This window comes from Trichophyton verrucosum, assembly GCF_000151505.1.
Source record: "Trichophyton verrucosum HKI 0517 chromosome Unknown contig00317_1.f1.exp, whole genome shotgun sequence".
NCBI classification, from domain to species: domain Eukaryota; kingdom Fungi; phylum Ascomycota; class Eurotiomycetes; order Onygenales; family Arthrodermataceae; genus Trichophyton; species Trichophyton verrucosum.
In genome coordinates, this window is record NW_003315435.1 from 1 (window position 1) to 25,227 (window position 25,227).

At 48.6% G+C, this 25,227-nt stretch overlaps 12 protein-coding genes and 1 non-coding gene across 13 annotated transcripts; 5 read left to right on the forward strand and 8 right to left on the reverse strand.

The window, feature by feature from the left end:
- Nucleotides 1-582: 582 nt before the first annotated feature.
- On the reverse strand, nt 583-1,029 carry TRV_03929 (uncharacterized protein; the record flags this gene model as incomplete). Its single annotated transcript, XM_003021897.1, has 1 exon — nt 583-1,029. One exon carries the CDS (start codon nt 1,027-1,029, stop codon nt 583-585), a length of 447 nt encoding a protein of 148 aa, XP_003021943.1.
- A 287-nt stretch (nt 1,030-1,316) lies between these two features.
- TRV_03930 (uncharacterized protein) lies at nt 1,317-2,956 on the reverse strand (the record flags this gene model as incomplete). Its single annotated transcript, XM_003021898.1, has 3 exons — nt 1,317-2,336; nt 2,402-2,875; nt 2,921-2,956. 3 exons carry the CDS (start codon nt 2,954-2,956, stop codon nt 1,317-1,319), a joined length of 1,530 nt encoding a protein of 509 aa, XP_003021944.1.
- An 814-nt stretch (nt 2,957-3,770) lies between these two features.
- On the forward strand, nt 3,771-4,765 carry TRV_03931 (alpha/beta hydrolase, putative; the record flags this gene model as incomplete). Its single annotated transcript, XM_003021899.1, has 3 exons — nt 3,771-4,072; nt 4,257-4,642; nt 4,677-4,765. The coding sequence occupies 3 exons, from the start codon at nt 3,771-3,773 to the stop codon at nt 4,763-4,765; spliced, it is 777 nt and encodes a 258-aa protein (XP_003021945.1).
- Nucleotides 4,766-4,823: 58 nt separating this feature from the next.
- Nucleotides 4,824-6,348, reverse strand: TRV_03932 (uncharacterized protein; the record flags this gene model as incomplete). The annotated part of the gene is made up of 3 exons (XM_003021900.1): nt 4,824-5,701; nt 5,857-6,132; nt 6,327-6,348. The coding sequence occupies 3 exons, from the start codon at nt 6,346-6,348 to the stop codon at nt 4,824-4,826; spliced, it is 1,176 nt and encodes a 391-aa protein (XP_003021946.1).
- Nucleotides 6,349-7,312: 964 nt separating this feature from the next.
- TRV_03933 (uncharacterized protein) lies at nt 7,313-9,147 on the reverse strand (the record flags this gene model as incomplete). Its single annotated transcript, XM_003021901.1, has 2 exons — nt 7,313-8,122; nt 8,179-9,147. 2 exons carry the CDS (start codon nt 9,145-9,147, stop codon nt 7,313-7,315), a joined length of 1,779 nt encoding a protein of 592 aa, XP_003021947.1.
- A 545-nt stretch (nt 9,148-9,692) lies between these two features.
- TRV_03934 (cytochrome c mitochondrial import factor (Cyc2), putative) lies at nt 9,693-10,844 on the forward strand (the record flags this gene model as incomplete). Its single annotated transcript, XM_003021902.1, has 1 exon — nt 9,693-10,844. The coding sequence occupies one exon, from the start codon at nt 9,693-9,695 to the stop codon at nt 10,842-10,844; it is 1,152 nt and encodes a 383-aa protein (XP_003021948.1).
- Nucleotides 10,845-10,924: 80 nt separating this feature from the next.
- On the reverse strand, nt 10,925-12,421 carry TRV_03935 (uncharacterized protein; the record flags this gene model as incomplete). Its single annotated transcript, XM_003021903.1, has 2 exons — nt 10,925-11,491; nt 11,576-12,421. 2 exons carry the CDS (start codon nt 12,419-12,421, stop codon nt 10,925-10,927), a joined length of 1,413 nt encoding a protein of 470 aa, XP_003021949.1.
- An 858-nt stretch (nt 12,422-13,279) lies between these two features.
- Nucleotides 13,280-15,694, forward strand: TRV_03936 (uncharacterized protein; the record flags this gene model as incomplete). Its single annotated transcript, XM_003021904.1, has 2 exons — nt 13,280-14,162; nt 14,226-15,694. The coding sequence occupies 2 exons, from the start codon at nt 13,280-13,282 to the stop codon at nt 15,692-15,694; spliced, it is 2,352 nt and encodes a 783-aa protein (XP_003021950.1).
- A 319-nt stretch (nt 15,695-16,013) lies between these two features.
- TRV_03937 lies at nt 16,014-16,085 on the reverse strand. Its single transcript has one exon. It is a non-coding gene; the product is annotated as a tRNA-Met (tRNA).
- Nucleotides 16,086-16,119: 34 nt separating this feature from the next.
- TRV_03938 (uncharacterized protein) lies at nt 16,120-17,517 on the reverse strand (the record flags this gene model as incomplete). Its single annotated transcript, XM_003021905.1, has 3 exons — nt 16,120-16,229; nt 16,373-17,077; nt 17,166-17,517. The coding sequence occupies 3 exons, from the start codon at nt 17,515-17,517 to the stop codon at nt 16,120-16,122; spliced, it is 1,167 nt and encodes a 388-aa protein (XP_003021951.1).
- Nucleotides 17,518-17,938: 421 nt separating this feature from the next.
- Nucleotides 17,939-19,601, forward strand: TRV_03939 (uncharacterized protein; the record flags this gene model as incomplete). The annotated part of the gene is made up of 4 exons (XM_003021906.1): nt 17,939-18,092; nt 18,195-18,766; nt 18,835-19,065; nt 19,119-19,601. The coding sequence occupies 4 exons, from the start codon at nt 17,939-17,941 to the stop codon at nt 19,599-19,601; spliced, it is 1,440 nt and encodes a 479-aa protein (XP_003021952.1).
- Nucleotides 19,602-19,932: 331 nt separating this feature from the next.
- On the reverse strand, nt 19,933-21,880 carry TRV_03940 (uncharacterized protein; the record flags this gene model as incomplete). Its single annotated transcript, XM_003021907.1, has 2 exons — nt 19,933-21,594; nt 21,737-21,880. 2 exons carry the CDS (start codon nt 21,878-21,880, stop codon nt 19,933-19,935), a joined length of 1,806 nt encoding a protein of 601 aa, XP_003021953.1.
- Nucleotides 21,881-23,064: 1,184 nt separating this feature from the next.
- Nucleotides 23,065-23,478, forward strand: TRV_03941 (uncharacterized protein; the record flags this gene model as incomplete). Its single annotated transcript, XM_003021908.1, has 1 exon — nt 23,065-23,478. One exon carries the CDS (start codon nt 23,065-23,067, stop codon nt 23,476-23,478), a length of 414 nt encoding a protein of 137 aa, XP_003021954.1.
- Between the last annotated feature and the right edge of the window lie 1,749 nt (nt 23,479-25,227).

Consider the following 25,227-nt stretch of genomic DNA (forward strand, 5'->3'; position numbering starts at 1 on the left):
GCTGGTGATGCTGCTGACGGGATGAGAGGGTAGGACCTGGCGGGGCGGTAGGGTCGACAGCCCAATTGAACATGTATAGAGTCGTGGACGGGACGAGCGAGAGCGACGAGACGCCAGCGGCGAAGGCAAAAAGGGACGGGAAAAAACAACAAGCACAACAAGAACAGAGAAACGGGGGCAAAAAAAGAACGAGAAAACCCCAGCAGGGAGAGGGAAGAAAGAGAAAAGAAAAGGGAGAGGACGGGAAGAGGACACTTTGGGCGGGCTCTCGAGCTGCTTGAACTTGTCTGCGTGTCCTGGACGGCTGCTCGTCGGTGTTTCTTTTGGCCTGGAGGAGTTGAAACTTCGCGATGTTCTTCGTTATTTTTTTTTTTTTTTTCGTTGGCGGCAAAAAAGTGTCAAGGTAAGGTTATTATTAAAAAAAAATATGGAGTCTGGCTCTGCTTCGTCGTCTCTTCCGCTGCTTCGACTTCTGGGTTCCCCTTCTGTTTTTCTTTTTGCTTTTTCCTCCCTGTTGTCTGGCTGGCGGTTCGTCTTGCGTGGTTTTGGGGCTTCTTGCGTCTCAGGCACGGCAGGAGAAGGTCATCCAAAAGGGCACAGCAGAGGGACAGCGAGGAGCGAGAGGAGCGGGAGCAGGGCTCGAGAGGCGACGGTGATCGAGCGATGGATGCCAGTCGAGGAAAAAGACAAAATAGAAGCGTCTTCTCTGGGCTTTTCTTCCTTCTTTTTTCCCTTCTTCTTTGCTTTTTTGCGCGACGGTGTGGGCTTATTTGCTTTTGCGAACGAAGGGCCCCTGGTACTGTACGCACGGCGAGAACCGTTGAGCTTGTGGTCGGCTCGGGCTGGCTGGCTGGCTGGCTGGCTGTCTGCCTGGCGCTGGCTCTGGCTCCGGTCGTCTGCTCGAGTGGCCGATGGGTGAAGTTGACGTTGGAGGTTTGAGGTTGAGGTTGAGGTTTGAGGTTTGGCGTTGTCGATGTTGTTGTGGTCGAAGAAGTTTCGCTCTGGCGCCGCCAAAAAAAAAAAAGTCATGCTCAGCCCAAGAGACGGACGGGCGACAGTAAGCGGGAAGGTCACTGCTACGTGCTGAGCCACCGCGACACAGCAGACGGACGAGATACCAGAGCCTGAGAGCCTTTAGGGGGAAACAGACAGGCTGGCGGAAAGGAGGCTACAGGATGGGCTGGCTGGACAGCTGGAAGAGAGAGAGAGAAAGAGAGAGAGAGGCAGGAGGAAGGATGCTATGGTACATGTCCTCGTTCTGTCTAGAATGATAGGTCTATATAGGCGGTAGTATTATTACAGGCAGGCGCCAGACCTCAGCGCCGGCGAAGGTACCACGCAAAGGCAGCGCCTCCGATGGTTTCATTGAAGGGGGTTGGCACCTCTGCCCGGCCAGGGCGAGCCACGGGATGGCGCAGGTAGACGGCCGCGCAGATGTTGTGGTTGACCTCCAGGTAGCGTGGCACAAAGGCGAAGGGGCTCATGTAGTCGCGAGGCCGCCAGGGGGTAGCATACGGCTTCGTGCTGTCGATGGGGTTTTCGTGGATCTCCTCCAGAGCGAGCTTGAGGGCTTTCAGGTCCGCGGGAGAGTAGTCGGCCAGCTCGACGTCGGACAGGGACGCTGCGAGATCATCAATTCCGCTGGAGGCCTTGCTATCTCGGCTGGTTTGATTGTTGATGTCGTTGTTATTGTTGTTGTTGTTGGTGGTGGTGGTGGTGGTTGTGGTCGTAGACGTGGTATCAGCATTAGGAGTAGTTGAAGGAGAGGGCGTAGTGGGTGATGCGGAAGATGATGGCTCGGTGGCAGAGGAGGGTGATTCAGTGCTGGGAGCGGCCTGTTCTGCCTTCTTAGCAGCGGCCTTTTTTGCAGCTTCGGCTGCCCGCTTGGTATCCTCGTCTATCATGTTCTTCAGAGCGAGGAACTGGGCCTCCAGGTTGTCTGTCATGGTCGTGGTGGTAGACGACCGCGAGAGCACCTGCTTGACGGACCGCTGGAAAGCACGGATGGCCTGTCTTCTCTTGGCCGGGAGCAGGTCCCCCGACGATGTCATGATCCCCTTGGCTCCGGAAAGCAACTCCTTCAACATCTGCCGTGGGTCTTCATCCTCTTTGCCCTCCTCCTTCTTTTGCTCCTTGTCCTCGGCCTTGGTCTCCTCTGCCTTGGTTTCCTCGCCTTCCCCTTCTTTCTCCTCTTTCGACTTTGCGCCCATCCGTCGTCTGAGACGGCCGGCACGGCGTAGACTCTTGTCTTTGGGAGCTCCAGTGGCATACATCACTCGCTCAGGGTCAACCTGGAACATGTCTCCGGGGTTCAGCAGGTACCCAGGATATTGCATCTACCATCACATTTTAGCTGCCCGAAATGCACATTATTGCTTGTAAAAGGAGCCAGGAGACCAACCTTCTTGCCATTGACCGTTACGCCTCCGTGGATGACAAACTGCCTTGCCTGTCTGGTACTGCTTGCAAACATAGCACGGAATATAGCAACGTCCAATCTTCTTTCCAGCGGTGCAAATGTCATGAGCATGTATGGCGTGTCCTGGACTTGACGACCGTCTTCCTTACCCCCCTTGTCCATCCCCGAGCCACGGCCGGCAGCGTTTTTCGAACCGTCGTTGCGGGCAAGGTCAAAGGGGTCCATGGGCACAACTGCCCGGAGCCGGCGAGAGAACATGCGCTCCCATTGACTCTCCCGGACCTGCTCGCCATGGTATCCGCGGGCAAGCGACTTGGCCGACCATTTCTGCTGGAAGAAGGTCCTTGACTTTGTGAACGGGAGGCGGACTTGCGTGATGTTGAACAGGTTGTACTTGCTCCAGGACTGGCGGATTTTCTGTCGTCGCCCAGGAAGAAAGGAACGAGGGTTAGCAATCTAGCCATTGCACACCAGAGAGGGCTCACAAGGAAAGAAACAAACCGGTTTCCGGAGGTAGCTGGTCGCCTTGTTCCTCATCGTGGCATCTGTCTGTGTGTATCTTCCTGTCCGGCTCCTGGTATCCTCGTCGAACGTCGCCTGCTGCGTCGTCCTATTTTTTTTGCTTCCAATCCAGATAATCTTTTTTTCAGCGTTCCATGAGAGCCCCCGAGTCACGGTCACGGTCACGGTCACGTGTGATGTTCTCGGCAGAACTATTTTCCGCACTTACTAACAGCCTTTCAGCTCTGCTGCCTCTTAGCCAATCAGCGTCCACAGCTCAAACCTCGCTTAATCTTAGTCATCTATCACGTGCCACTATCCTCTATATAAACAGCCGCCGGGCGCCCGCCTTCTTCGAAATTTTTTTCTTCTCTTTTCTTTCTCTCTTCATACTTACCTTGTTTGGGCTGGCGCGATCAAAAAGGCGCTTCGCCGTGGAAAGGCTCCTACATTGCACAGCGTGGAGAGCCTTGCCACTCAACATCCTTCGGGGTTTTGACAGGCATATTCTTTGGCACCTCTCCTGGACTCAGGTCCTACCTTTCTTTTCATTGTCTCTGCGCTTTATGTGCTGTTGCAAAGAAGAGTTTTGGTCCTATTTAATATTGTCGATATACTCTGCTGTATGTGCTGTGTTTTGACTCATTGACCGTTTGCTGCCCGAGAACCAATCGCCATGTATCAGCTAGGACGCCTGTTCGTGCGACACCACTCTACTGCCTCTGTCTCTGCTTCCAGAGTGCCCTTAGCTTATACGCTGCACAAACCGCGAGGCAGCACTTACTATGCCGGCCGTCCGCCCATCGTCTTCATGCATGGCCTTTTTGGGAGCAGGAAAAACAACAGAAGCATGAGCAAGTCGGTTCCTCCCTTTTTACCAGAGCTTGTTCCCCCGAATGCCACTGCTGACAAGCCTGTAGGGTGCTGGCCGCTGATCTGGGGACGCCAGTCTACGCTGTCGTATGTTATCGATCTTGACCTCCTTTTTAACGAGCCATTGAGCGCCCTTTACTCTGACCATAAGAAGGATCTCCGTAACCATGGAGACTCCCTCCATCATCCAAAGCATGACTACACCGAGCTCGCCCTTGACGTGGAGTACTTCATTCACCAGCACAGCCTGCAGGATCCCATTCTCATCGGCCACTCCATGTATGCTCTAATCAGCATTACTATCTCTCAAAAAGCAGAGTTAACTGAATTTACAATTACTTAGGGGTGCCAAAACAGCCTTGACGCTTGCTCTACGCTCTCCTTCTTTAGTGTCGAGTGTCATTGCTATAGATAACGGGCCCATCCGTTTGCCCCTAACCGACGACTTTCCACGGTACATCAGGGGCATGAGACATATCCAGTCCCAGGCTGCTCCAGTCTCCTCCTTGTCCGAGGCCGATGCGCTCCTCTCACAATTTGAACCAGACCCTGCCATCCGTCTCTTTCTTCTCACTAATCTAACAAGGAAATCAGGCAAGGACCATTTGCACTTCCGCGTACCACTAGACATACTCTCGTCATCGTTGGATGCTCTCGGGGATTTCCCGTATACTGACCCTCGGAAAACCCGGTTTGAGAAGCCAGCCTTGATCGTCAGGGCAACAAGGAGCCATTACCTGCCGGATCACTCCAAGGAGCTTATGCAAACGTTCTTCCCGAACTTAAAAATGGTAGACTTCGATTGTGGGCACTGGGTCATCACTGAGAAGCCACATGAATTTAGACAGAGTAGGTTTTTGATATTTTCCATGGTGCCCTCAAGAGCTTCAAGAGCTTGATACTAACGAACGTGGTGGTCCCTTTTCAGCTGCCGTCGACTTCTTACGAGACACTGTATTGTCTACATCCTAACTGATGTATATTGAGATTGGAGATTTGTTGTACATTAACCATAGAATATATACATACGTTATCTTGCGTCAAAGGGCCACAGCCTATCAGCTTTCTCAGGCGTCATCCCTTCCGCCTCTCCCAATTCCTTTGCAGACTCCATCCACTCTGCATACGCTGCCCTGTTCGCCTCTTGAGCAGCATCCCATATCTCATTCGGCACCCAGCCATCAGATCCCGAGTTCAGCTGCATCGTAAGCCACGTTTTCAGTTTCTGCCTCGTTTCAAAGTCTTCATACTGTTTTGCATGTCTGTGCAGTTCTTCCTCGTCTGGATCATATGGACAGCTTCCAGGCAGCACCAATTCTGACCATAAGGACCGCAAGTCCAGAAGCTCTTGTCTAATGGCGGGTGCACCATCTCTCCAGGTGGTAAAACAATAGTGAAATAGGCGGAAGAAGGTTGGGTCGAGCCGCGTTGCTGCTCGCATCTTGGGTATCTTGCCCTTCATGATAACGTCATACGTTTGGTGGCATATAGAAAGATCCTTTTGGAGCCGTCTCTCATCTTCTGATTGTGCTTTCTCGGACTCGTCTGCTTCGGCTGGGTCCTGGTCGGCGAGCGAGGCAAAATCAGGGGTTCCGTGAACATAGATGAATGCCGGTTCAATCGATGCCAGTTGCCAGTCAATCAATCCCGTAACTTTGGTTGGATCGTCAGGAGAAACGTATATATTCCTCTTGTGGTAGTCTGGATGTATCAGGGCTGGCGTCGCTGCTGTCTGTACCCGCCCATCCTCGATTAATATGTTCATAGACTTTCGACACGCATCTATCAGGTCAGAATGTTCCTGGACAGCTCCACGGAATGGGAGTCGGTCATCGGCTGGTTGTTCTTTGGGTAGACGCGACAGAGCAGTATCTATTAGCCCGGCTGAATACTCCTTGAGATCGATCCCTATGAAATCAATTGGTTAACTTCCTGGAATAGCAGAATCAAAGAGAAGTCAACCATACATGGACCCCGGTTAGCATTCAATCCTTTGTAAATATCGCTTTCTCCAGCACCACAGTTCCAAAAGAGGGGACTACAATATGGTCCTATACAAAAACCATTGTCGAATGGTATCTTTAGCTTTCCTTCAATAGGTGCATCAGCGAAGTATAAGCTTCCATATGCCGGAAAATCAAGAGATGCCATCTCTCTAATCTGCAGCGAGAGCTCCTTGGTACACTGCATGTGCTGCACCATATCCATTTCAGGCCAGTGTTCATGCAGATTAACACCATCAGCGTGCTCTTGAATGATATATTCAATTCCAACCGGGTTAGATGGGTCATCACTCCAAAGCAGTATCTCTGGTATAGGAAGGGGAGTTTTTGATCGTACTTTCAACAACAGTTAGAAGTAATTGCTAATAATTCGCCATCTCAACTTACAGTATGCCACGGTTGCGACCTCCGAGTTTGTTGTAAGCCTTGGGGGCCCTGCAACAGGCGTTGGGACCTTAGCAACAACTTTCTTGCCATTGTCCAAGGTAAAAATAAAGACTCGATTATATCCCCCCTCTTTCTTCTCGTACGAATCAACTTTAGATGCTCCATGGTATATTTTCGCAACAGTGTCGCATAGAAGGGAGAAGTTGAATTTTAATGAACGTGATTGGCGCTGTAGCTCATCTTGATTCAACCACCGCCCGGTTGTGTACACAAATGGATACGACGCTTCAATGGGAACTCGTTAGTGATTTCATAGTTTAAAATCCAGTGCGTTGATGGGAGTTAAACCGGAGGATGGATCTAAATGCTCCATTGAGTTACTAGAGACTGGCCTTGACTGTTGCTCCCGAACGCTGGAGCTGGTCAACGGGCGACAAATCTTGTTAGGCAAAACAGTGCATGGTAGGCATGGGTGAGTGTATCGCGGTTTTGAATTAATAAGGGATGCTAGGCGGCTTGCCCTACAGCTTGCTCTCAACAGCATCTTGTCGACGCAACTTCATCAAGGAACATAACTATCTTCCAAGGTTCTCATCAAGCTAAGTGGAGAATAAAAACTAAGCCCCAGGTTACCCAGGTGGAAATATGGCCAACTTCAAATAAGCTAACTAACATATGGAGGGTGGGCTATCGCGGCTAATAAGGTTGACTAATATGGAAGTGTCCCTGTGGGCAAGAAAGGGGCTTCCGAAGGAGGGCCGCGCGGCTATTTACTTCTACAAAACTCAGTTACATTAACTAAGCTACTCTCTTATGGACAATGACCCAGCCAGTGCCTGATAGTCACCACAGATGGAATAAGATTTACCGGCGGATTATGACCCCGCCAACATTAAAGAATGAAGCGGCTAGAGTAGTTAGGGATTTGTTGTAAGTAGACCATGAATTATTCACAATTGAATTATTAAACCCGAACATAATATATCTTTATTATAACAAACGAGTCCAAGCCTCGTTATGGATTCAGGAGGATTGCATAGAAACGTGCCACCTGTCATTAGGGAGTAAGCATGAGCATAAAAGTTCCCCAGAACGATCGTCCCACATAAAATATTCTATCCACACTTAATCATTCCCGGGACTTTGCCCAGAATTTCCACCAGCTTCCAAGCTGGAGCTTTCCATCTCGTTGGTGTATTCGCCAATAATATACAGGAACTCCAACAATCCAAAAGCCAACAACTGTAAGTGCTTGCAATGGTTCAACAAACACGGCTCGACTGAGCAGAAACAAACTCACGCAGCAGAAAATTATCGGCGTCGATATCCACGTTTTATAAGGCCGCTCTAACCGAGGCTCACGAATTCGAAGCATAATAAGCCCCAAGACCGTGAGAAAATAAAAGGAATAACCAGCTACTCCGTAAAAAGTGACAAGGGTCTTGAATTCACCAACAAGGATATAGCACATGCAAAGTACCATATTAAAGGTCATTGCATATATTGGGGTATATCCGATACCAATGTCATCGCCGAACATTCGCGCAATTGTCTTTTTGATAAAGGAACGACGTTGTAAGCGCCCTGTCATAGGATTTGACGATTCGCTAAGCCCAACCCTGCAAAATATAGATGGAAAGTAACCCTCTTTACCAGCTGCATATATCAATCTACCACTTGTAAAAACTGAGGCATTCAGAGCCCCAATACAGCTTCCAGATACAACAAGGGCAAGGGCAGCGGCTCCAATGGGGCCGAACACTTTTGCTCCAAAATGCACGGCAATGGTATTGGTACCGGAGATTGTGGATGCCGGTAGAACCAGAACGTAGGAGATATTTGCAAGTACGTAGCATATTATCATAAGTGGCATGGCGGTGTGAATTACACGGGGCAGATCGCGACCCGCGTTTTTGAATTCCCCAGTTACATAGTTTGTCTAGCATTTCGTTAGCTTTAAATCGATGCAACAAAGGAAGTTGTGGTACGACGTACATTCTCCCATCCATCAAAAGCCCATAGACCAGAGTACAAGGCCACAGCCCAGCTGGATATACTTGTACTGGTACCATCAAACCAATTTTTCGTCTTCCATTCCTTGTTAGGGTTTCCATCATAAGACAAGCCTGTGACCGCAGCAACAATGCCAATAATAGTAACCGCAAGTAGTGCAATAAATTTGAAGAACATGAAGAGGTTTCCGACGCGGGTGCCCACTTTCGTCGATATGCAATTCAGCAGAGTAACGGCGATAATGCCAGCCAACGCGACAGCTTTGGAGATCCAGGGATTAACGGACTCGACCTTTGTGCCAACTATCGCTTCAACAATATATTCACCGAATATAATCGATATTATAGCGTTGGACCCTGGCTTCAGAACGAAAACCGCAGTCCAGGTAAAAAGAAAGCCGGCCAGCTCGCCAAATATCTTTGAAAGATAGACCTGTGCACCACCGTTAAGTGGAATAGCTCCGCCCAGTTCAGCATAGCTTGCAGCTCCTGTCCAGGCAAGCAAGCCAGCAACAACCCATACAATGAGTGAAGCACCTGGAGAACCAGCATTGCTGTTGACCTGGCCAGGCGACGAAAAGATGCCAGATCCGATTATTAACCCGATAATCAGAGACAGACCATTTAGGTTTGTCAATGTCTTGTGCCTCTCTAGTGACCCATCCCTTATACCACCATCATGTTCCAGGGATACTGCTGAAGGTGCACCTAGCGGCGCATACCCTCCGACTGTCTGAGAAAGGGGGAAAAGAGTGGTGCCGAAATCGAAAGCAGAAGAGACACAATATGATCGGCCGTGGCCAGGGCGTGTGGGTTCGTATAGTTCACCTTCTATAGGATCCTCATTCTCTAGTGAAGCGCGACGTGATGAGCCAACCCCGGATTCCGATGAGGATTGTGCTAGGTCGTCCTCCGATGAGGCGAGTGATGCCAACTCAAGAGAGTCTCTCATTGTATTTATTCAACGACCCATATAAAGAGGGAATAGAAAGCGATTTCGCGTAGGGATTGTAAAAGAAAAGACCGCAATGGATGCCGCGGATTTTCTAGGAGTAAAGGGGGTGTGGAGAGCTTGCGGCCATAGTTAGGATGGAAGTAACTGGAGTGGAAGACGCTGCTATGCTGGCTTGCTAGACGATGCGAAAACTGCGTTAATTCATCAACTTAGCCGACAAGGAAAGGGGATAATGTCTCGCGTCGAAAAACTGGATGTTGAAAAGGGGATGCAGGCTTTAGCAAACAAACCTGGAGTTGAAGATCTGATCAAGCAGATTTCCCCTTCCAGCGATCGATAGATTGAAGTCCTTATCGAACTTTGGACCAATCATATACCAGATGATATCATGACTAAGCGTTTTTAATTTCAAGGCACGTGACTCGTCTTTTTGGCCGGGAAGACCGCGGCAAAAAGGAGCCAGTCTGGAGAAACGAGATGTTGAAACGAAATAATATCAAGGAGTCTGTTATTCATTTTGTATAGCTATTGTTATTCTTTTCATGTTTCCTCGGCCCGTTCGTTTGTGTCGGCTCTCGTCTATCCCGCGACAATGTAATGTCAACTCCCAATTCCTGTCGGCGAATCGTCATCAACATTCCCGAAACTCATCTACAACATCCCAACGGCCATCGAAGGGCCCGTCAGGCAAGCTATGGTTGACTGCTGCTGCTGTAGCTATTGCAGCTGGTGGAGCTGGTATATACACTCGTTCCCAAGGAGATACATCTAGTACCACCCTGGACCCGGTTACGTTCACGAATTACGAACTTATTTCAAAGACTCCGGTGTCGTCAACCTGCAGCATCTTTAACCTGCGGCCGAAAAGGGAGGGAGGAATAAATGCAGAAGTCTACCAGGATGCTTTTGAAACTGGAATTTGGAGTGTACAATTCAAACAGCCTCAGCTGCAGGTTGGCCGAGACTACACCCCTTTACCTCCTTCAATGCAGTTTTCCTCCCTAGATAAAGGAAACGACACGTCCCTTCAGTTCCTTATCCGAAAAGACGGCGAGGTATCCAGCTACTTACATGACCTTCAACCTGGCAGTATTGTGGAGATGCGCGGGCCCCAGCTAGGACTCGAGCTGACCCCGGATGTCCAAGAGATCCTTTTCATTGTGGGAGGGACGGGAATAGCCCCAGCTCTACAAGCCACTCACACGATCCTTAAATGCATGCGGCCAAGGGATGAAACAAGAATACATATCTTATGGGCAAACCGACGGAGAGAGGATTGTCTCGGGGGCCGTAGTGATACTGTCGGCTCTCAGTGGAGTTGGTGGTCAAAACTGTACCCTACGACCAAGGCAGTAGACCCGGGAGAAAATATAGAAGAACGGAGGAATTACGTTGTTGAGCAGCTGGACGAACTCAAACGTCTCTACCCCAAGAAATTCACTGTTGACTACTTTGTCGATGAAGAGAAATCACTTATCGGGAAAGATTCTATTATGAAATATATAAACTCAAGGGCACAGCATCCGCTTGTGGGTCCAAGGAAGAAGAAACTGATCATTATATCAGGGCCTGATGGGTTTGTCAGCTACCTTGCTGGACCCAAGATGTGGCATAATGGACGGGAGGTCCAAGGGCCGCTGCGAGGTATTTTGAAAGAGTTAAATATCTCCGGCTGGTCAGTATGGAAGCTCTGAAAAGTGCCTTATACAACACTTACAGATACTCCCGTCAATCTTTGGACCAGATGTTCAGCTAGCTATTTGTTAGTGGACCACTATGCGCTGGCAAAGTCGTTCAGATATTGAACCAACTTTTCCACATTTTCAAGTGAAACGGCGTTGTAATTGCTAGCTCGCATACCGCCGACGCTTCTGTGGCCCTTTAGCCCTTGGAGTAGGCGTTTCTCAGCGCCAGCAATGAATTCTTTCTCCTTCTCGAGGTCACCTCCATGGACCCTGAAGCAAACATTCATTCTGCTGCGAACACTTTTGTCTGGAACGACCTGATACACCTGAGGATACTTGTCGAGTGCACCATATAGAAGAGCCGTCTTCTTGTTTACGATATCTTCCTGGCCACTCACTCGGGCTTCGCCGTGAGTCTGGACAAGGCCGGCAATAACTTGACCAGCAATCCAGAGGGTGAATATCGGAAGCGTGTTGTATAGAGAGTTATTTTTGGCGGTTATCGCATAGTCAAAAACGATCGGTCCCGGTAGGCCACCGATATTAAGCTGACGGAGCAAAGCCGGCGAAGGCGTGGCTGTATGAGGGGGTAGAAGGTCCTTTCGGACAATGACCAACGCAATACCCGTTACACCAACGTTTTTCTGAGCTCCTCCCTATAGACGGATAGTTGTATGTTAGCATCGGTGCAGGCCTTTTTGTATTTTTTTAGACAATAGAGAGGATAAATGGTCACTTACAAATATGACAGCATATTTCTTGACATCTATCTTCCGGCTGAGGAAGTTAGAGCTCATGTCAGCCACAACCAGACGTTCGTCTTCCTCACTCACACCCGGCGGATTCTCTAGCGATTTTGGGAAAGCTGGGAATTCAACTCCGTCCACTGTCTCGTTATCACAGAAGTAGACGAATGCAGGCGCACTTTTTCCTCCCTCTGCCTTCGTCTTGGTAAGCTTCCATTCCTCTTCGACGGGTATTTTTCCAAATTTCCCTCCATTCGCTTCTTTAGCATCAACAGCAACATTGACGAATTTCTCCCCGACCAGCCTCTTTCCCTCCTGTGCCGCCTTTGAGGACCACGATCCGGTGACAATATAGTCCAATTTTAGTTCTTCGTCGACCTGCTTCTTCAATTCAGCAACAACCTTGGCCTCATCGTCGCCGAACCGAGTCGCAAGCTTGCGTCTTCTTCTCTCAACCCAGACGCTGACCAGATTTTGAACAATTGCGCTGAACTCGCCTGTTCCGCCACCTTGGAGGAACAGTATCTCGTAGTTCTCTGGTATTTCGAGCAGGGTAGTTAGGTTCGCTTTGGTATCTGCGAGGATTTGGTTGGCGGCGGGAGATCGGTGGGAGATTTCTCCTAGGCCCAGCCCACTCTCATTATAGTTGACGAAGGCTTTTGCACCAGCTTCGACAACCGCAGTGGGTAGAGGAGCAGGGCCGGCACCAAAGTAGGCGATTTCTGATCGAGAAGGCATTTCAGAGGCGTTTGTTTGCTGTTGCAAGTTGGTAGTTGGAAATGATGACTCAAAGAGGGCTTTTAAATGCAAGGTGGGATGGTGCAATTCTAAACCCAACATCCATCATTGGTTATCTAGCGGGGCTTCTTATACCTCTCTATTTATGCGATTCACGGTCGATAGTGACCAGATAATGATTGGCCATACGGCCGTTGGGCCTTGGTAGTCGGACAAGAGTCTATCGCCATGCTCCTCTCCTGCTACTGCTTCATCATTTATCCAGTTCCTCCAAGGTCCTTTTTTTCATGTGCAAGCGGCCGGCCGCTCCTTGCAAATTAATGACTCTTATCAGCTAGTTATAGACGGTGAATATCTACGCTCATTCACCAATAGAAACCGTGAACTGTGTCTTTTAAAGTAAAAAAAGAGTCCTTGCAATTACTTGATGCTCAAAACAATCTCCCATTTCGTGCGCTCATTTGAGCAGCTCCAGCCCTGCATCGAAGCAACCAGGATGTTGCGCAGGGATCTCGCTATTTCTCCGATTTGACAATTGTCCCACTGCTAGGGCTGTGGCCAGTTCTGCATCTGGTAGAGAGTTACTATATTCGCCATACGGCCTCACAATGCGAAGAAACAGAGAAATAGAGAAAGATCAAGCCGTGAAGTCGCTTTTTCCCTCCTCGAGGCACTTAACTAATGTCAAAATGCCGAAAAATCCGGCTGATTACATAACGCCGAGTTCGGCTGAAAGAATTGCCGTAAAAAGCTTGTTTGCCGAGTTTGCATCCTTTGAGCCTCAGATTTCAATTTGCTGCTTTTTCATTCGATAAGAAAACCTGCAGGAGACAGCGAGAAAAGAAAGACAGTTGAGAGCGAGGGAGCAAGCAGGACAGCTGGAGAGGGGTCTCGGACGGAAAAGTTCTGATTCAACGAAGAGACTGCTACGTGATGGCTGGTGTGGTATCGCGAAGAGCCATGGCGAACGCCAGGAGGGCGTTTGCGTTTCCGAGTGCGAGAGCGCAGAGTCATCGGCTGCAGTGCTTTGCAAGGCCATTATTAGCGCACAAGCAATTCTCTGTATCGGCCAGGCTCTCATCGGCTGATGTATTCCATTCGCAACTTCAAGACCCTTCCTACGCCGCAATCCACTCCGCGATCAAATCGAATACCCTCGTTCCCCAAACCCTGACCGAGAAGATTGTTCAGAAATATTCTGTTGGCCTAGCAGAGGGCAAGTTTGTCCGATCAGGGGACTATGTTACCATATCGCCGCACCGGATAATGACACACGATAACAGCTGGCCTGTTGCGTTGAAATTCATGTCCATTGGAGCGTCCAAGCTGAAAGACTCGAACCAGATTGTTATGACCCTGGACCACGATGTGCAAAACAAATCAGAAAAGAACCTACAGAAATACGAGCAAATTGAGCAGTTTGCAAAAAAACATGGCGTTGATTTCTACCCTGCTGGAAGAGGCATTGGGCATCAAATCATGGTCGAGGAGGGTTATGCTTGGCCAGGGACCTTGGTGGTAGCTTCTGACAGCCATTCGAATATGTACGGAGGAGTAGGATGCCTAGGGACACCAGTGGTAAGGACTGATGCAGCCAGTATCTGGGCCACTGGAAAGACCTGGTGGCAGGTGCCTCCGGTTGCGAGGGTGAACTTTACTGGAGTCTTGCCCAAAGGGGTTACTGGAAAGGATGTCATAGTGGCACTCTGCGGATTGTTTAACAATGACGAAGTTCTTAATCACGCCATTGAGTTTACTGGGTCGGAAGAGACAATGCGCAGCTTGGAAATCGATGATAGACTGACGATAGCGAACATGACTACGGAATTCGGAGCTCTTAGCGGTAAGATTCCTCCTTTCTACGTGTTAAATTGACGTAACTGGATATAAAACTAATTCTACGTAGGTCTATTTCCCGTGGACTCTATGCTAAAGGGATGGTTACGAGCAAAGGCGACTACTGCAGCCATGTGGGGGTCAACTGTTCCGGATCTTCCTAGCACAGCCGCCACTAGATTTAACCATGAACTCCTAGAAGAGATGTTCGAGCAGCCTTTAGTCGCGGATAAGGGGGCTAAGTATGCCAAGCAGCTCCATCTCGATCTATCCACCCTTACCCCGTATGTCTCAGGGCCCAACTCCGTCAAGGTAGCAACACCCTTGGATGAACTCGAGGCTCAAAATATCAAAGTCGACAAAGCATATCTGGTATCTTGCACAAACTCGAGAGCTTCGGATATTGCTGCTGCTGCGAAGGTTTTCAAGGAAGTAGCGGAGAAGAACGACGGTAAAGTTCCAAAGATTGCGGATGGTGTTAAATTTTACATTGCAGCTGCGTCAATTCCAGAACAACGCGCGGCGGAAGAAGCGGGTGACTGGCAGACTCTTCTCGAGGCCGGTGCAGAACCCTTGCCTGCTGGTTGTGGACCATGCATTGGCCTTGGAACCGGCTTGTTGGAGCCCGGGGAAGTTGGTATTAGTGCATCAAACCGTAACTTTAAGGGCCGAATGGGTAGCACAGAAGCAAAAGCCTACCTTGGTAGCCCTGAGGTCGTTGCTGCTAGTGCCCTGAATGGGAAGTTAAGTGGACCAGGATGGTACGAAAAACCCGAAGGCTGGAACGGAGTTGTCCGTGGAGAAGGCGAGGGTATCAAGGACGACGACCTCTTGACAGCCGAACAGGCTCTTGAAAAGGTAATTGGACAGCTAGATACCATGCTTCTTGATGCCGAAAAGGCGTTTGGCGCTGAAGAACCACAAGCACAGCCGGAAGAAACCTCCACCGGCCTGACCGAGGTATACCCAGGTTTTCCTGAACGTGTCTCAGGGGAAATCATCTTCTGTGATAGTGACAACATCAACACAGATGGCATTTACCCTGGAAAATACACATACCAAGACAACGTCACGGTTGAGCAGATGGGCGAGTACTGCATGTCCAACTACGATACCGAGTTCTCTAAGGTATCAAAACCTGGAGATATCCTCGTGACTGGTTACAACTTTGGTTGTGGAAGCTCCCGCGAGCAAGCTGCCACTGCTATTCTCGCCCGTAACATCCCGCTTGTGGTTGCAGGCAGCTTCGGCAATATTTTCTCCAGGAATAGCATCAACAATGCCCTCATGGGATTAGAAGTCCCTCGCCTCGTCAGCAGGCTGCGTGAGACGTTTGCGGGACAAGGCAAGCAGGCAACTCGACGAACCGGCTGGACTTTGACCTGGGACGTACGACGAAGCCAAATTGAAGTTCAAGAAGGCCCTGATGGCCAGAAATGGACACAGAAGGTTGGGGAGCTGCCTCCGAACGTACAAGAGATCATTGCCCTTGGAGGCTTGGAGAAATGGGTGAAAAATTCCATTTCTGCCTCCTCTTAGGGCGTACTTCGTACAAATTTTTCATTTTCTTTGATGTATACTATGATATAGTTCCCTCCCTTTTGTTTCTCTTTGGATATAGAAAAACGGATGTAAGCACTTACATTGGCGCTTGTCATTTGAATTTTAGATCCTTTCGATTATACGGTTAGATACTTGAATGATATTAATTCGCTTCCTACACAACTATTATACTTATTACTACCATTTTCGTAGGAAAATGAATCACTCCATATATGCACAGTATATATCCAAGACAGTATGGAAGAAGTTAGCTTCGTTAAGGGGGAAAGAAAAGAAAAAAAAAAAATTTTTTTTCTAGCATGTCTTGGTTTCGATCCAAGGTCCTCCGGGTTATGAGCCCGGCGCGCTTCCGCTGCGCCAACATGCTTGACTTGATGTAGTGGGACAAGCCTTCGTGCTAGTTAAGCCTTATTGACAAGGTTTGCCTTGTTCTGGAATAGTGTGGCCCACTCTCGCGCTTCGGCTAGGATGATCCTCGAGTTGTATATAAAAGCTGCGATGAAGAGGAGGCCTAAACCAGGCGGAGATGCTTGTGTAAGACGCTATGCACATTAATATCCCCTACTTATGCTGGAATAATAATGATTATTTTCGGTCTGTTATTTTACTCTCTCCATTTCACAAAGACTTCGTCTGTCCTAAATCTTTGCGTACATGTGGACTCTTCCAACGGTGTATGGAAGCCTGTCTTGTAGGCCAGGAGCCCAGCCTGCGCTATCATGATCCCATTGTCAATGCAGAATCGCTCATCGGTAGCATAAACGCTTCCGCCTCTATCTCGGGCCATGATTCCCATCATCTCTTGAAGACGCTCGTTGCAACCGACACCACCCACTATTAGTACCTCCTTGGAGCCTACATGCGCCATAGCACGCTCCGTGATTTCCACCAGCATAGCAAACACTGTCTCTTGAAGAGAAAAACACAAATCTGCGCGAGTAACTACTCCGTCATCATCTTTGAGAGAGTCGATAGTTTCGACTTTCGCATGTCGAGCCACTTCAGCTGCATCCTTCTTCGCTTGCTCCTCGCCGCCCAGCCCGTACGAGGCAGCCAAGGCGTCCACTGTGGCCAATATACCCGAGAAAGAGCAGTCCATTCCTTTGACAGCATAGGGAATTTCAACGAGCTTTTTTCCTTTCTTGGCCAGCTGTTCAATGTTATAACCTGGGGCGGGGTCGTTGGAAATGTGTAACGTTCGAGCGAAGCGATCAAGACAATTTCCTACGGCTATGTCTAAAGTTTCGCCAAATATTCTATAACGTTGCGAACTATAAGCAATCACTTGGGTATTTCCTCCGGAGACGTATAAAACAATAGGATTTGTCGCGCCAGTTATGTAGCGACCCATTTCAATATCTGCAATCGAACGTTAGCACCCGTTGTCCTTGCCGAATGCCGAGGAAAGTGAAGGAAAGAAGGGAGCAAAAGGGCAAGTAATACGTACGGCCGACACAATGATTAACGCCTACAAGCTCCTTCCCCCACAGTAAACTTAACATCCTCGCGGCCAGTGCAACGCATTGTAGAGGAGCACCCATCCCCGGGCCTTTAGTATAGCATATGCAATCGACGTCGGCCACGCCAATTTTAGCATCTATCAGGGCTTTTTTAACCAGGCTTACAATCCACTGGCGATGATGTCTAGCAGTATCCTTTGGTAAAAACCCTTCGCCTGGCGGGGATACATATGTATGCCGAACATTGGAGAGTACCTGGGGAGTGCTACCATCATCTGGGTGAAGTATAACCCCGACACCCAGCTTGTTTGCCGAGCCTTCTAGGCCGATGGCAATCATAGTAGCTTCGCTTTTGTCTCTTCCTTGTTGGACTGTGATCAGATATTGCAGTCCCTTTCAAAGCGCACACCTTTCTAGATAGCGCCTTGATGAAGTGACAGAACATAGGTTATGTAGGCTTTTTACACGCGCAAAACGAGGAAATCGAACTTATCGATAGGCTGGATCCACGTGATCGATATAAGGTTTATTAGTAATAAGTAGAACGGCACCCGATGGGGGGAAGTTTATCCGGAAGTTTATCCGGCAAGCACAGACCCGACATATTGTTCACACACCCACCATCTTCCTGGACGACAAACAGACTGACATCCGGGCCTGTGTTGAGACACTGTCTACTTCTTAGGATAAAGGAGCAAGGTGGTGAAGTCATTGTTTTGTTCTTGTCTGTTTCTACCTTGTCAGTCTGCTCTTTTGCAGCATGTCTAGCCCGATGGACCTGTCAGGCAATGACCAGTTCAACCAGCTGTCAGATGACTTCTTGCTCTGGCTGAAGCGGAGCAGCCCTCATTTCAAAATGCATCCTGGTATACATATCGCTGATTTGAGATCTACCGGGGCTGGGAGAGGTATCTGTAAGTGATCTAATCCACATTGTTTGCAGGTAATTCCACACAAGGCCAGAAGACCCGTTTGTTTTGCTGACGTCTGACAACTAGGCGCCTCGCGAGACATAGCCGAAGATGAGGAACTCTTTGTTATTCCCGATGACTTGATCCTTAGCGTACAAAACTCAGAGGCAAGGAGCGTCCTGGGACTGGATGACAAGCAGCTCGGGCCTTGGCTTTCGTTAATCATAACCATGATCTACGAGTACTACCAAGGCGAACAATCGAAGTGGTATTCTTACTTCCGTATCCTTCCCTCGAGTTTCGACACGTTGATGTTCTGGACAGATGAGCAACTATCAGAACTCCAAGGCAGTTCTGTGGTTGGAAAGATTGGCAAGGCTGCGGCAGATGACACCATCTTGCAAAAGGTGGTTCCTCTGATACAGGCCAACTCTCGCCATTTCCCTCCCAGACCTAATATGCCTCCACTCAACTCACCTGATAGTCAGAATGCCTTACTTTGCCTTGCCCATCGTATGGGTAGCATAATCATGGCATATGCCTTTGATATAGAGAAGACCGACGAGGCAGACGAGCACACGGCGGACGATGGCTATATGACTGATGATGAGGATGAGCCAGCCAAAGGCATGGTTCCTCTAGCAGATATATTCAATGCAGATGCACAGAGGAACAATGTAAGGCCGAGGATCTTCAATCATCCACACCTGTTCTAGACTAATCTTATTCCCTTGTTAAATTATAGGCACGTCTTTTCCAGGAGGAAGGTTCATTTGTGATGAAGGCTATCAAGAATATATACTCAGGGGAGGAGATCTTCAATGATTATGGTGAACTGCCAAGGGCGGATCTTCTTCGACGATACGGTTATGTCACCGATAATTACGCCCAATACGACGTCGTTGAATTTTCGTTGGATGCTATCTGTAAAGTTGCTGGTTTACCTGATAGCGAGCCTAGCCCTTCTAACCCCCGGGTAGGTGGATAAGACCAGATATTATCTCCATGGCATGCTGACTTTTTTCATAGCTTGAGCTCCTTGACAACCTCGACATGCTTGAGGAGGGATACAATATATCCAGGATCCCACGGAATGGAACCTTAGAGGACGCAATACCAGAGGATTTCCTTGTTCTGCTTCGGGCCTTAACCCTGCCTATAGAGGATTTGAATCGACTCGGAGCAAGAAACAAGGCCCCTAAGCCCGAATTTTCAGCTTCAGAAGCATCCCTGTTACGGTCTTTGGTGACTCTTCGCCAAAGCGAATACCCAACGTCCGTCCAGGAAGATGAAAGTATACTTAACTGTCTTGAGCAACAAAACGGATATATCAATGACTCAGGTCTTAACCGCAAGAAAATGGCAGTACAGGTAAGGAAGGGAGAAAAGGAAATTCTCACTCAAATTTTGAGCTTACTAGATACCCACTTGGTGCAGTCCAACCAGAACGGATCAACGAAGCGCCCAATGACGGACGATGAGAAGAACTCCAAGAGACAACGACAACTTTGAGCGAACTACATCACTATACACAGTTTCAGAATTGAAATCCAAAGGATAAAGTTTTCGAATTTTCTTTTGGTCCTTGGTTCATTGGTTTTTTCGCTGATATAATAGCTCGCCTCCCAGAAGATTCTTATATGTACACAACGAATAAAGAGCATGACGTCCAGTTCAGCCTGGCCTGTTGCGAAGCTCTTAAACTGAAGAGGTAGTGTCATGGTGGGGAAACAGAAGTGCCTGTGTATAAATCATGGAGCGTGGAGGAGTGGATGCAGCATATAAGATGCTGAGGTGACAAGAAGGGGTGATTAAGGTGAGTGGGCAATTAACACACAGTCTGTTAAGCTTTCTGTGCTATATTTGATGAGTTGGGATTGACATTATTATGACCGGGCGTAGGAGGTGCACCAGGCAACCGCCGACCATTGGGAACTTGCTGACTGTGGGCCTGTTGTTGGGCTTGTAGCTGAGCCTGGGTTATGGCTTGGTCCCTCGCCTTGGCCGACAGATAGGCGCGATGTTGCATGATTTGGATATCGAACTCGTCTTTCTCATAAACGATATCCATGTCATCATCGTCACGATCATACTTGAACCGGTCGAGCTTAATAGGATCCACGCCATCCTTATTACGGAGTGCAAGGTTTCGGCGGTCGATGAGAACACGACCACCACGGCCTACACGCCGGCGGAACGATGGCGTGGGCCTACACGAATCATCTTCCGACGGACTAGGCTGCCGAAGCGCTGACCACTGAGTTTCCAGCGATGGGCCACTGTGAATGTCCCGCATGCGTTCAGAAGTCTCAGAAGTAGGGGGTGTGGGTAAGTACTCATGCGTTATTGCCGGCCTGAACTCAGCCTCGAATCCTTGTGGTGTGGTTGGGGTAAGTGGTGCCCGAGTGATGTCTACATAACCCTCGTTCCATTTGGCATGTTTTGCAACGTTCTGCTTGATTTCTCGCAGAATATCGTTTTCCTTATCTGCTTGAACATCTTCAAGCAATTGCAGATCTTCGCCAAGCTGGCCAGTGCTGCGTGAAGGCACACGCAACTGCGGAACATTTGGCCGCTGGATAACAGGAACTTCTGTGGGTTTCTTCTTTGGCTGAACGTCCGAGTCAGTTATGCTGAAACAAAACCCGAGTACATCAGTTGTGGGCTTTACCTTCTGATTGATGAGATCCTCATCATCGTCCTTGATACCAAGTTTCCGCTTCATCTCCTTCACCTCACAGCGCTGCATGAACAGCTGCCTTTCAGCTGCGAACACTTCCTTCCGTCCAAGTTCACGTTGCTGGACCATGGCTATTAGAGTCCGGGCATCTTCTAGCTCTTTTCTCAGGCGTCTGAGCTTCTCAGCACTCTGTGCATCCCGGCCGCGCGTTTTCCGAGCCAGTCGGACTTCTCTACGACGGAAGCAAACATATGGATCACCATCATCAGTGTCTTGCCCGGTCTCAAACTGCAAAAAGATGTCAGCGAATGTTTGACGGCATGCTTGAGCGGGGCGACTTACCTTTAAAGTTGGTTGCAAGGGCCGATTCCCTGAAGCTGTCCGCCGCAATTTCCAACTCTCATATATTTCTCTTACAAAGGGCCTTAACTTTTCATGAATCATGCCATCGAAGCATTCCTCCATTTCCGGGTATGATACTACAGGTGGATTATCGACAGCAGCAAATGGCTGTTTTGCCTGTGCTGTCTCTTCGAAGAAGCTCATCACCTCCTCGAATTGGTCCTCTGTACATTGTGTTGAGGCATCCCGCTTCTGGTTCATTATCTTCAAAGCGACATCATCCTCCTCGACAAGATTATACCCGCACCCACTGCAGTCTTCTACGGTCGACGAGAATCGGATATACGTCGCCGGCTGCGAAAATACAGGCCTGTAGAGTGTGTCATACTGGACTGAGCTCTGGACAGTTTCGGGTGTCGGGATATGTGTCTGGGCTGCATTTCCAAACGCAGTGGCATTTATTGCAGCTTGCAAATGGAATTCCTAATCATAAGACCCAGGTTAGCCAGGTTCTTCTACATGTTCAACCCCCCGGCGTATAGTGTATAGGCGGTGTTTGCCCCTATATCATCACGTGATGTCTCCCAGGCAACCCCTTGAAAATTTTGATCACAGGGTGACTTACGGTTTCTTCAGCTTTCTCAACGCCGGTTTCGATAGACTGTAGTGTAGTTTGCGGATCATCTTCGGTAAGATCAATCTGATCCTCTCGAAATATCGGTATCGGCTGCTTGGGGGTGAGCTTTTTCGGACGCGTAGCCCTCATCATCCCCCCAAGCCGTGACATGACTCTCGGATAGCGAAAATAGGCCCTCTCATGGGCATGTGGTGGCCCAAAACAGGTATCAAGCGATAGAGCTATTCATGAGCAGTAAAATGAGGGTTCTGTTGTGTAAATCGAGCGTCGTAGGGTCGAGATAGCGCTGTCGGGAATATGGTGGCAAGGCGGTGTTTTGATGAGTTGACGTTGTCCATGACGCTACAAATCGGGCTGTTTGGGCGCTGTTTGGTAGTCTGGGCCAGCGCATGGGCCTCCAATGCTTCCTAATACGGCTAGCGCGACCTCTCCCAATATCAAAATCTTCGGTGACACTGGCATACCCGATTTGGCCTAGCGCGGTCATCCTGAAATCGCCCAAAAAGAGAAAACGTCACTTGCAGGCACATCCAACCGCGCTGCCAACCACCACCACCACCACCACCACCACCACCACCACGACGTCCATCACTCCCACCAGCCGACATAATAGCGTCGCCAGGCTACTCCGATATATAACAGTGAATTGACACACCGGTTTTCTTCAAGAAAACGCCACTGATCTACAAAGTTGACCTTTGGAGTGAACGAGACTTTTGCTTGCTTCTCCCCCTCCTAATTTCGAGCTTCTCATCGCGATTATGGCTTCTGAGAACTCGTCTTCGGAGCCCGTAATGGACTCATCTGGCACCCAGGTCTTGGACAAGATCGTGTCTGCGTCTAACTGTATGTTTATGCGCGTCATAAGTTACCGGACAACTGCAACCAAATGCTAACATATGCTGGGTAGTTGATCGAGATGAGGTTGACAGGTTACGGAAACGCTTTATGAAGCTAGATAAAGTGAGTTAAGGACTAAAGCCACTCATATCTTTTAGTTGAGGAGGAACTATCCTGGACGGTGCCATACATGCGGATAGACCACGCGAATTCCTACCTAACACTATCTTTGTTCGATTCTCAATAGGACAATTCTGGTACGATCGAAAGAGATGAATTTCTTTCTCTCCCCCAGGTCTCTTCCAATCCATTGGCTACTCGGTATGTATCCATGGCTTGCAATATTTGTCTACCCCCCCGCCAAAAAAAAAAAAAAAAAAAAAAGAGTGTTTACCCCGCGCCCAGTGTATGTATACTCCCTGGATCTCGAACAAATGGGCTAATTGGTTTGTGACCATGGCAATGAGGAAATTAGAATGATCGCAATTTTCGACGAAGATGGCGGTGGTGACGTAGACTTCCAAGAATTCGTTTCCGGGTTATCGGCCTTCAGTTCGAAAGGTAACAAAGAGGAGAAGCTTCGATTTGCCTTTAAAGTATATGATATCGACCGTGATGGGTACATATCAAACGGGGAGCTGTTTATTGTTTTGAAAATGATGGTTGGCAGCAACTTGAAGGACAACCAGCTACAGCAGATAGTGGATAAGACCATTATGGAAGCCGATCAGGATGGCGATGGGAAAATAAGCTTTGAAGAGTTTACTAGGATGGTTGAGAACACTGACATCAGCATGAGTATGACTTTGGGTATGTCTATAATTCCCCTTCCTCTCCTTTCTCACCTCACTCGGAGAAGCGTTATGCTAATGCTATTATCAACTAACTAATTGGTAGATCAATTTTGATTACACCCTTCCTTATACTTTCTGTTTATTGGCGTTCATTCACGATTATTCCTGAGGAGCTTGGGCAGCGCCACCCTGTTTTTCACCAAGCAGTCCTCTGATACAATCGGCGTTCGCTCACCTCATGCGATGATGACTACGATACCTACCAACCCCATTATAGATGTTTTATTGCGTCTCTATGCAGCTGGAACCACGCTGGACTGGTGACCAACACCACCTTATACTCAGACTTAACTCACACAATGGACATTGTACTTAAGGGTTTCAATATCAATAACTGGAGTACGCGGCCCTATTTTTCCTAGGGCGGAATAATGATGTCTGAATACAAGCATATTTAAGTATTGCCCATTCTTGAGTGGGCAATTCAACGCCTAGTTATCGGCTATTGATATTTACCTGTTACATCACTGAAATGGTGAGTATTCTTCTATTACTCTTTTGCTCTAAGGTTGTTCTACATAATCTATGATTGTTAAGACATTTTTAATTGCCACGAGATTGGTTAAGTTCTGCCTCTCCACAACCTTATCTTGATCTCTTGATATTTCATGCTCACGAGGATTTTTTTTTTTCCTCCTCGCCCTCCAGCACCGAACAGTCAATGTATCACACAGGGTAGCAGGGCTGGGTCTTCAATCACTTGGAGAGTATAGCTATGCTTCACTTCTGCCTGGTAAACCCCAAATACCCCTGGCTCGATATGCAGATGCAAGCGATATTACTGCTACGCATCCCTTACCAACAAGGTGCACAAGGAACCCATTACTGTCGGACGGGTGAGGTACGGAATAGCCCTTGTGCGAGGTTCGGGATTTGGTAGCCCAATTTCGCGGTTTAATCTAACTTGGATATTCGGGGCCTGGACATCCTCGGGTAGAAGGCTGGTTTCTGCTAAATATACCACAATGATTAAGATTATTCCTTCTCCCACCAAACCATTTTGCCAGCAGACCCTAGCTTCTCGACTCGGCGGGGGCCTCTTTTATCTCATCTGCAAGACTAAAACTTTCTCTACACCGCTTGAAATGTCGATGATACTGGAAGGTACCCATGGCCATATCGCTGAGCATGCAGCATTGACAAGCAAGATTAATATGCACAATTCCATCAGCCAAACGGCGCATGTTCCATTCCCGCGCCCGAGATTACACTTTTCTTATGCAAGCTAATGCCCTTACTTGCATGGCAGTGGAGATCGAGAGGCTCAAAGAGCTTCCTTGCCCTTCGACGCTCGCTTACAACAAGCATCAAGCCGCCAGAAATGATCCGTCGGATATGCTCCAGCTCCAAAGCCACTCCTTGCGGCGATACCATCTTATTTTCAAAGTTTAAGGGCAATACCACGCCTCAAATTCGATTATATTTTTTTCTCATCCTTCCTTGAGCCGTGCAATTTCCAGCAGGTTCTTTCCTGGCCTATCAGAGGTTTGAACTAGGATATACCACGAAGAAATGACATGGACATGGTTGTTAATATTGATCAACTCACTTACCGGGGTGGCGAAATGAGCCTAGCACGGAAGATAGAGGCCGCCCTTATCGGCAGTCCATCTCGTCCCCGCCACGCCCCATCCTGCTCGATGATACATAAATTTTCAAAGCTTGAGGGGAGAAGGACATGGTCAGCCATCAAGCCTGCAAGATGAAAGAGGTATTTGCTTCTCTTTTTTCCCACTTCTAAGTTCATGCAACCCAACTGTCGTTTAGACTCTGCCCCTGAAACAT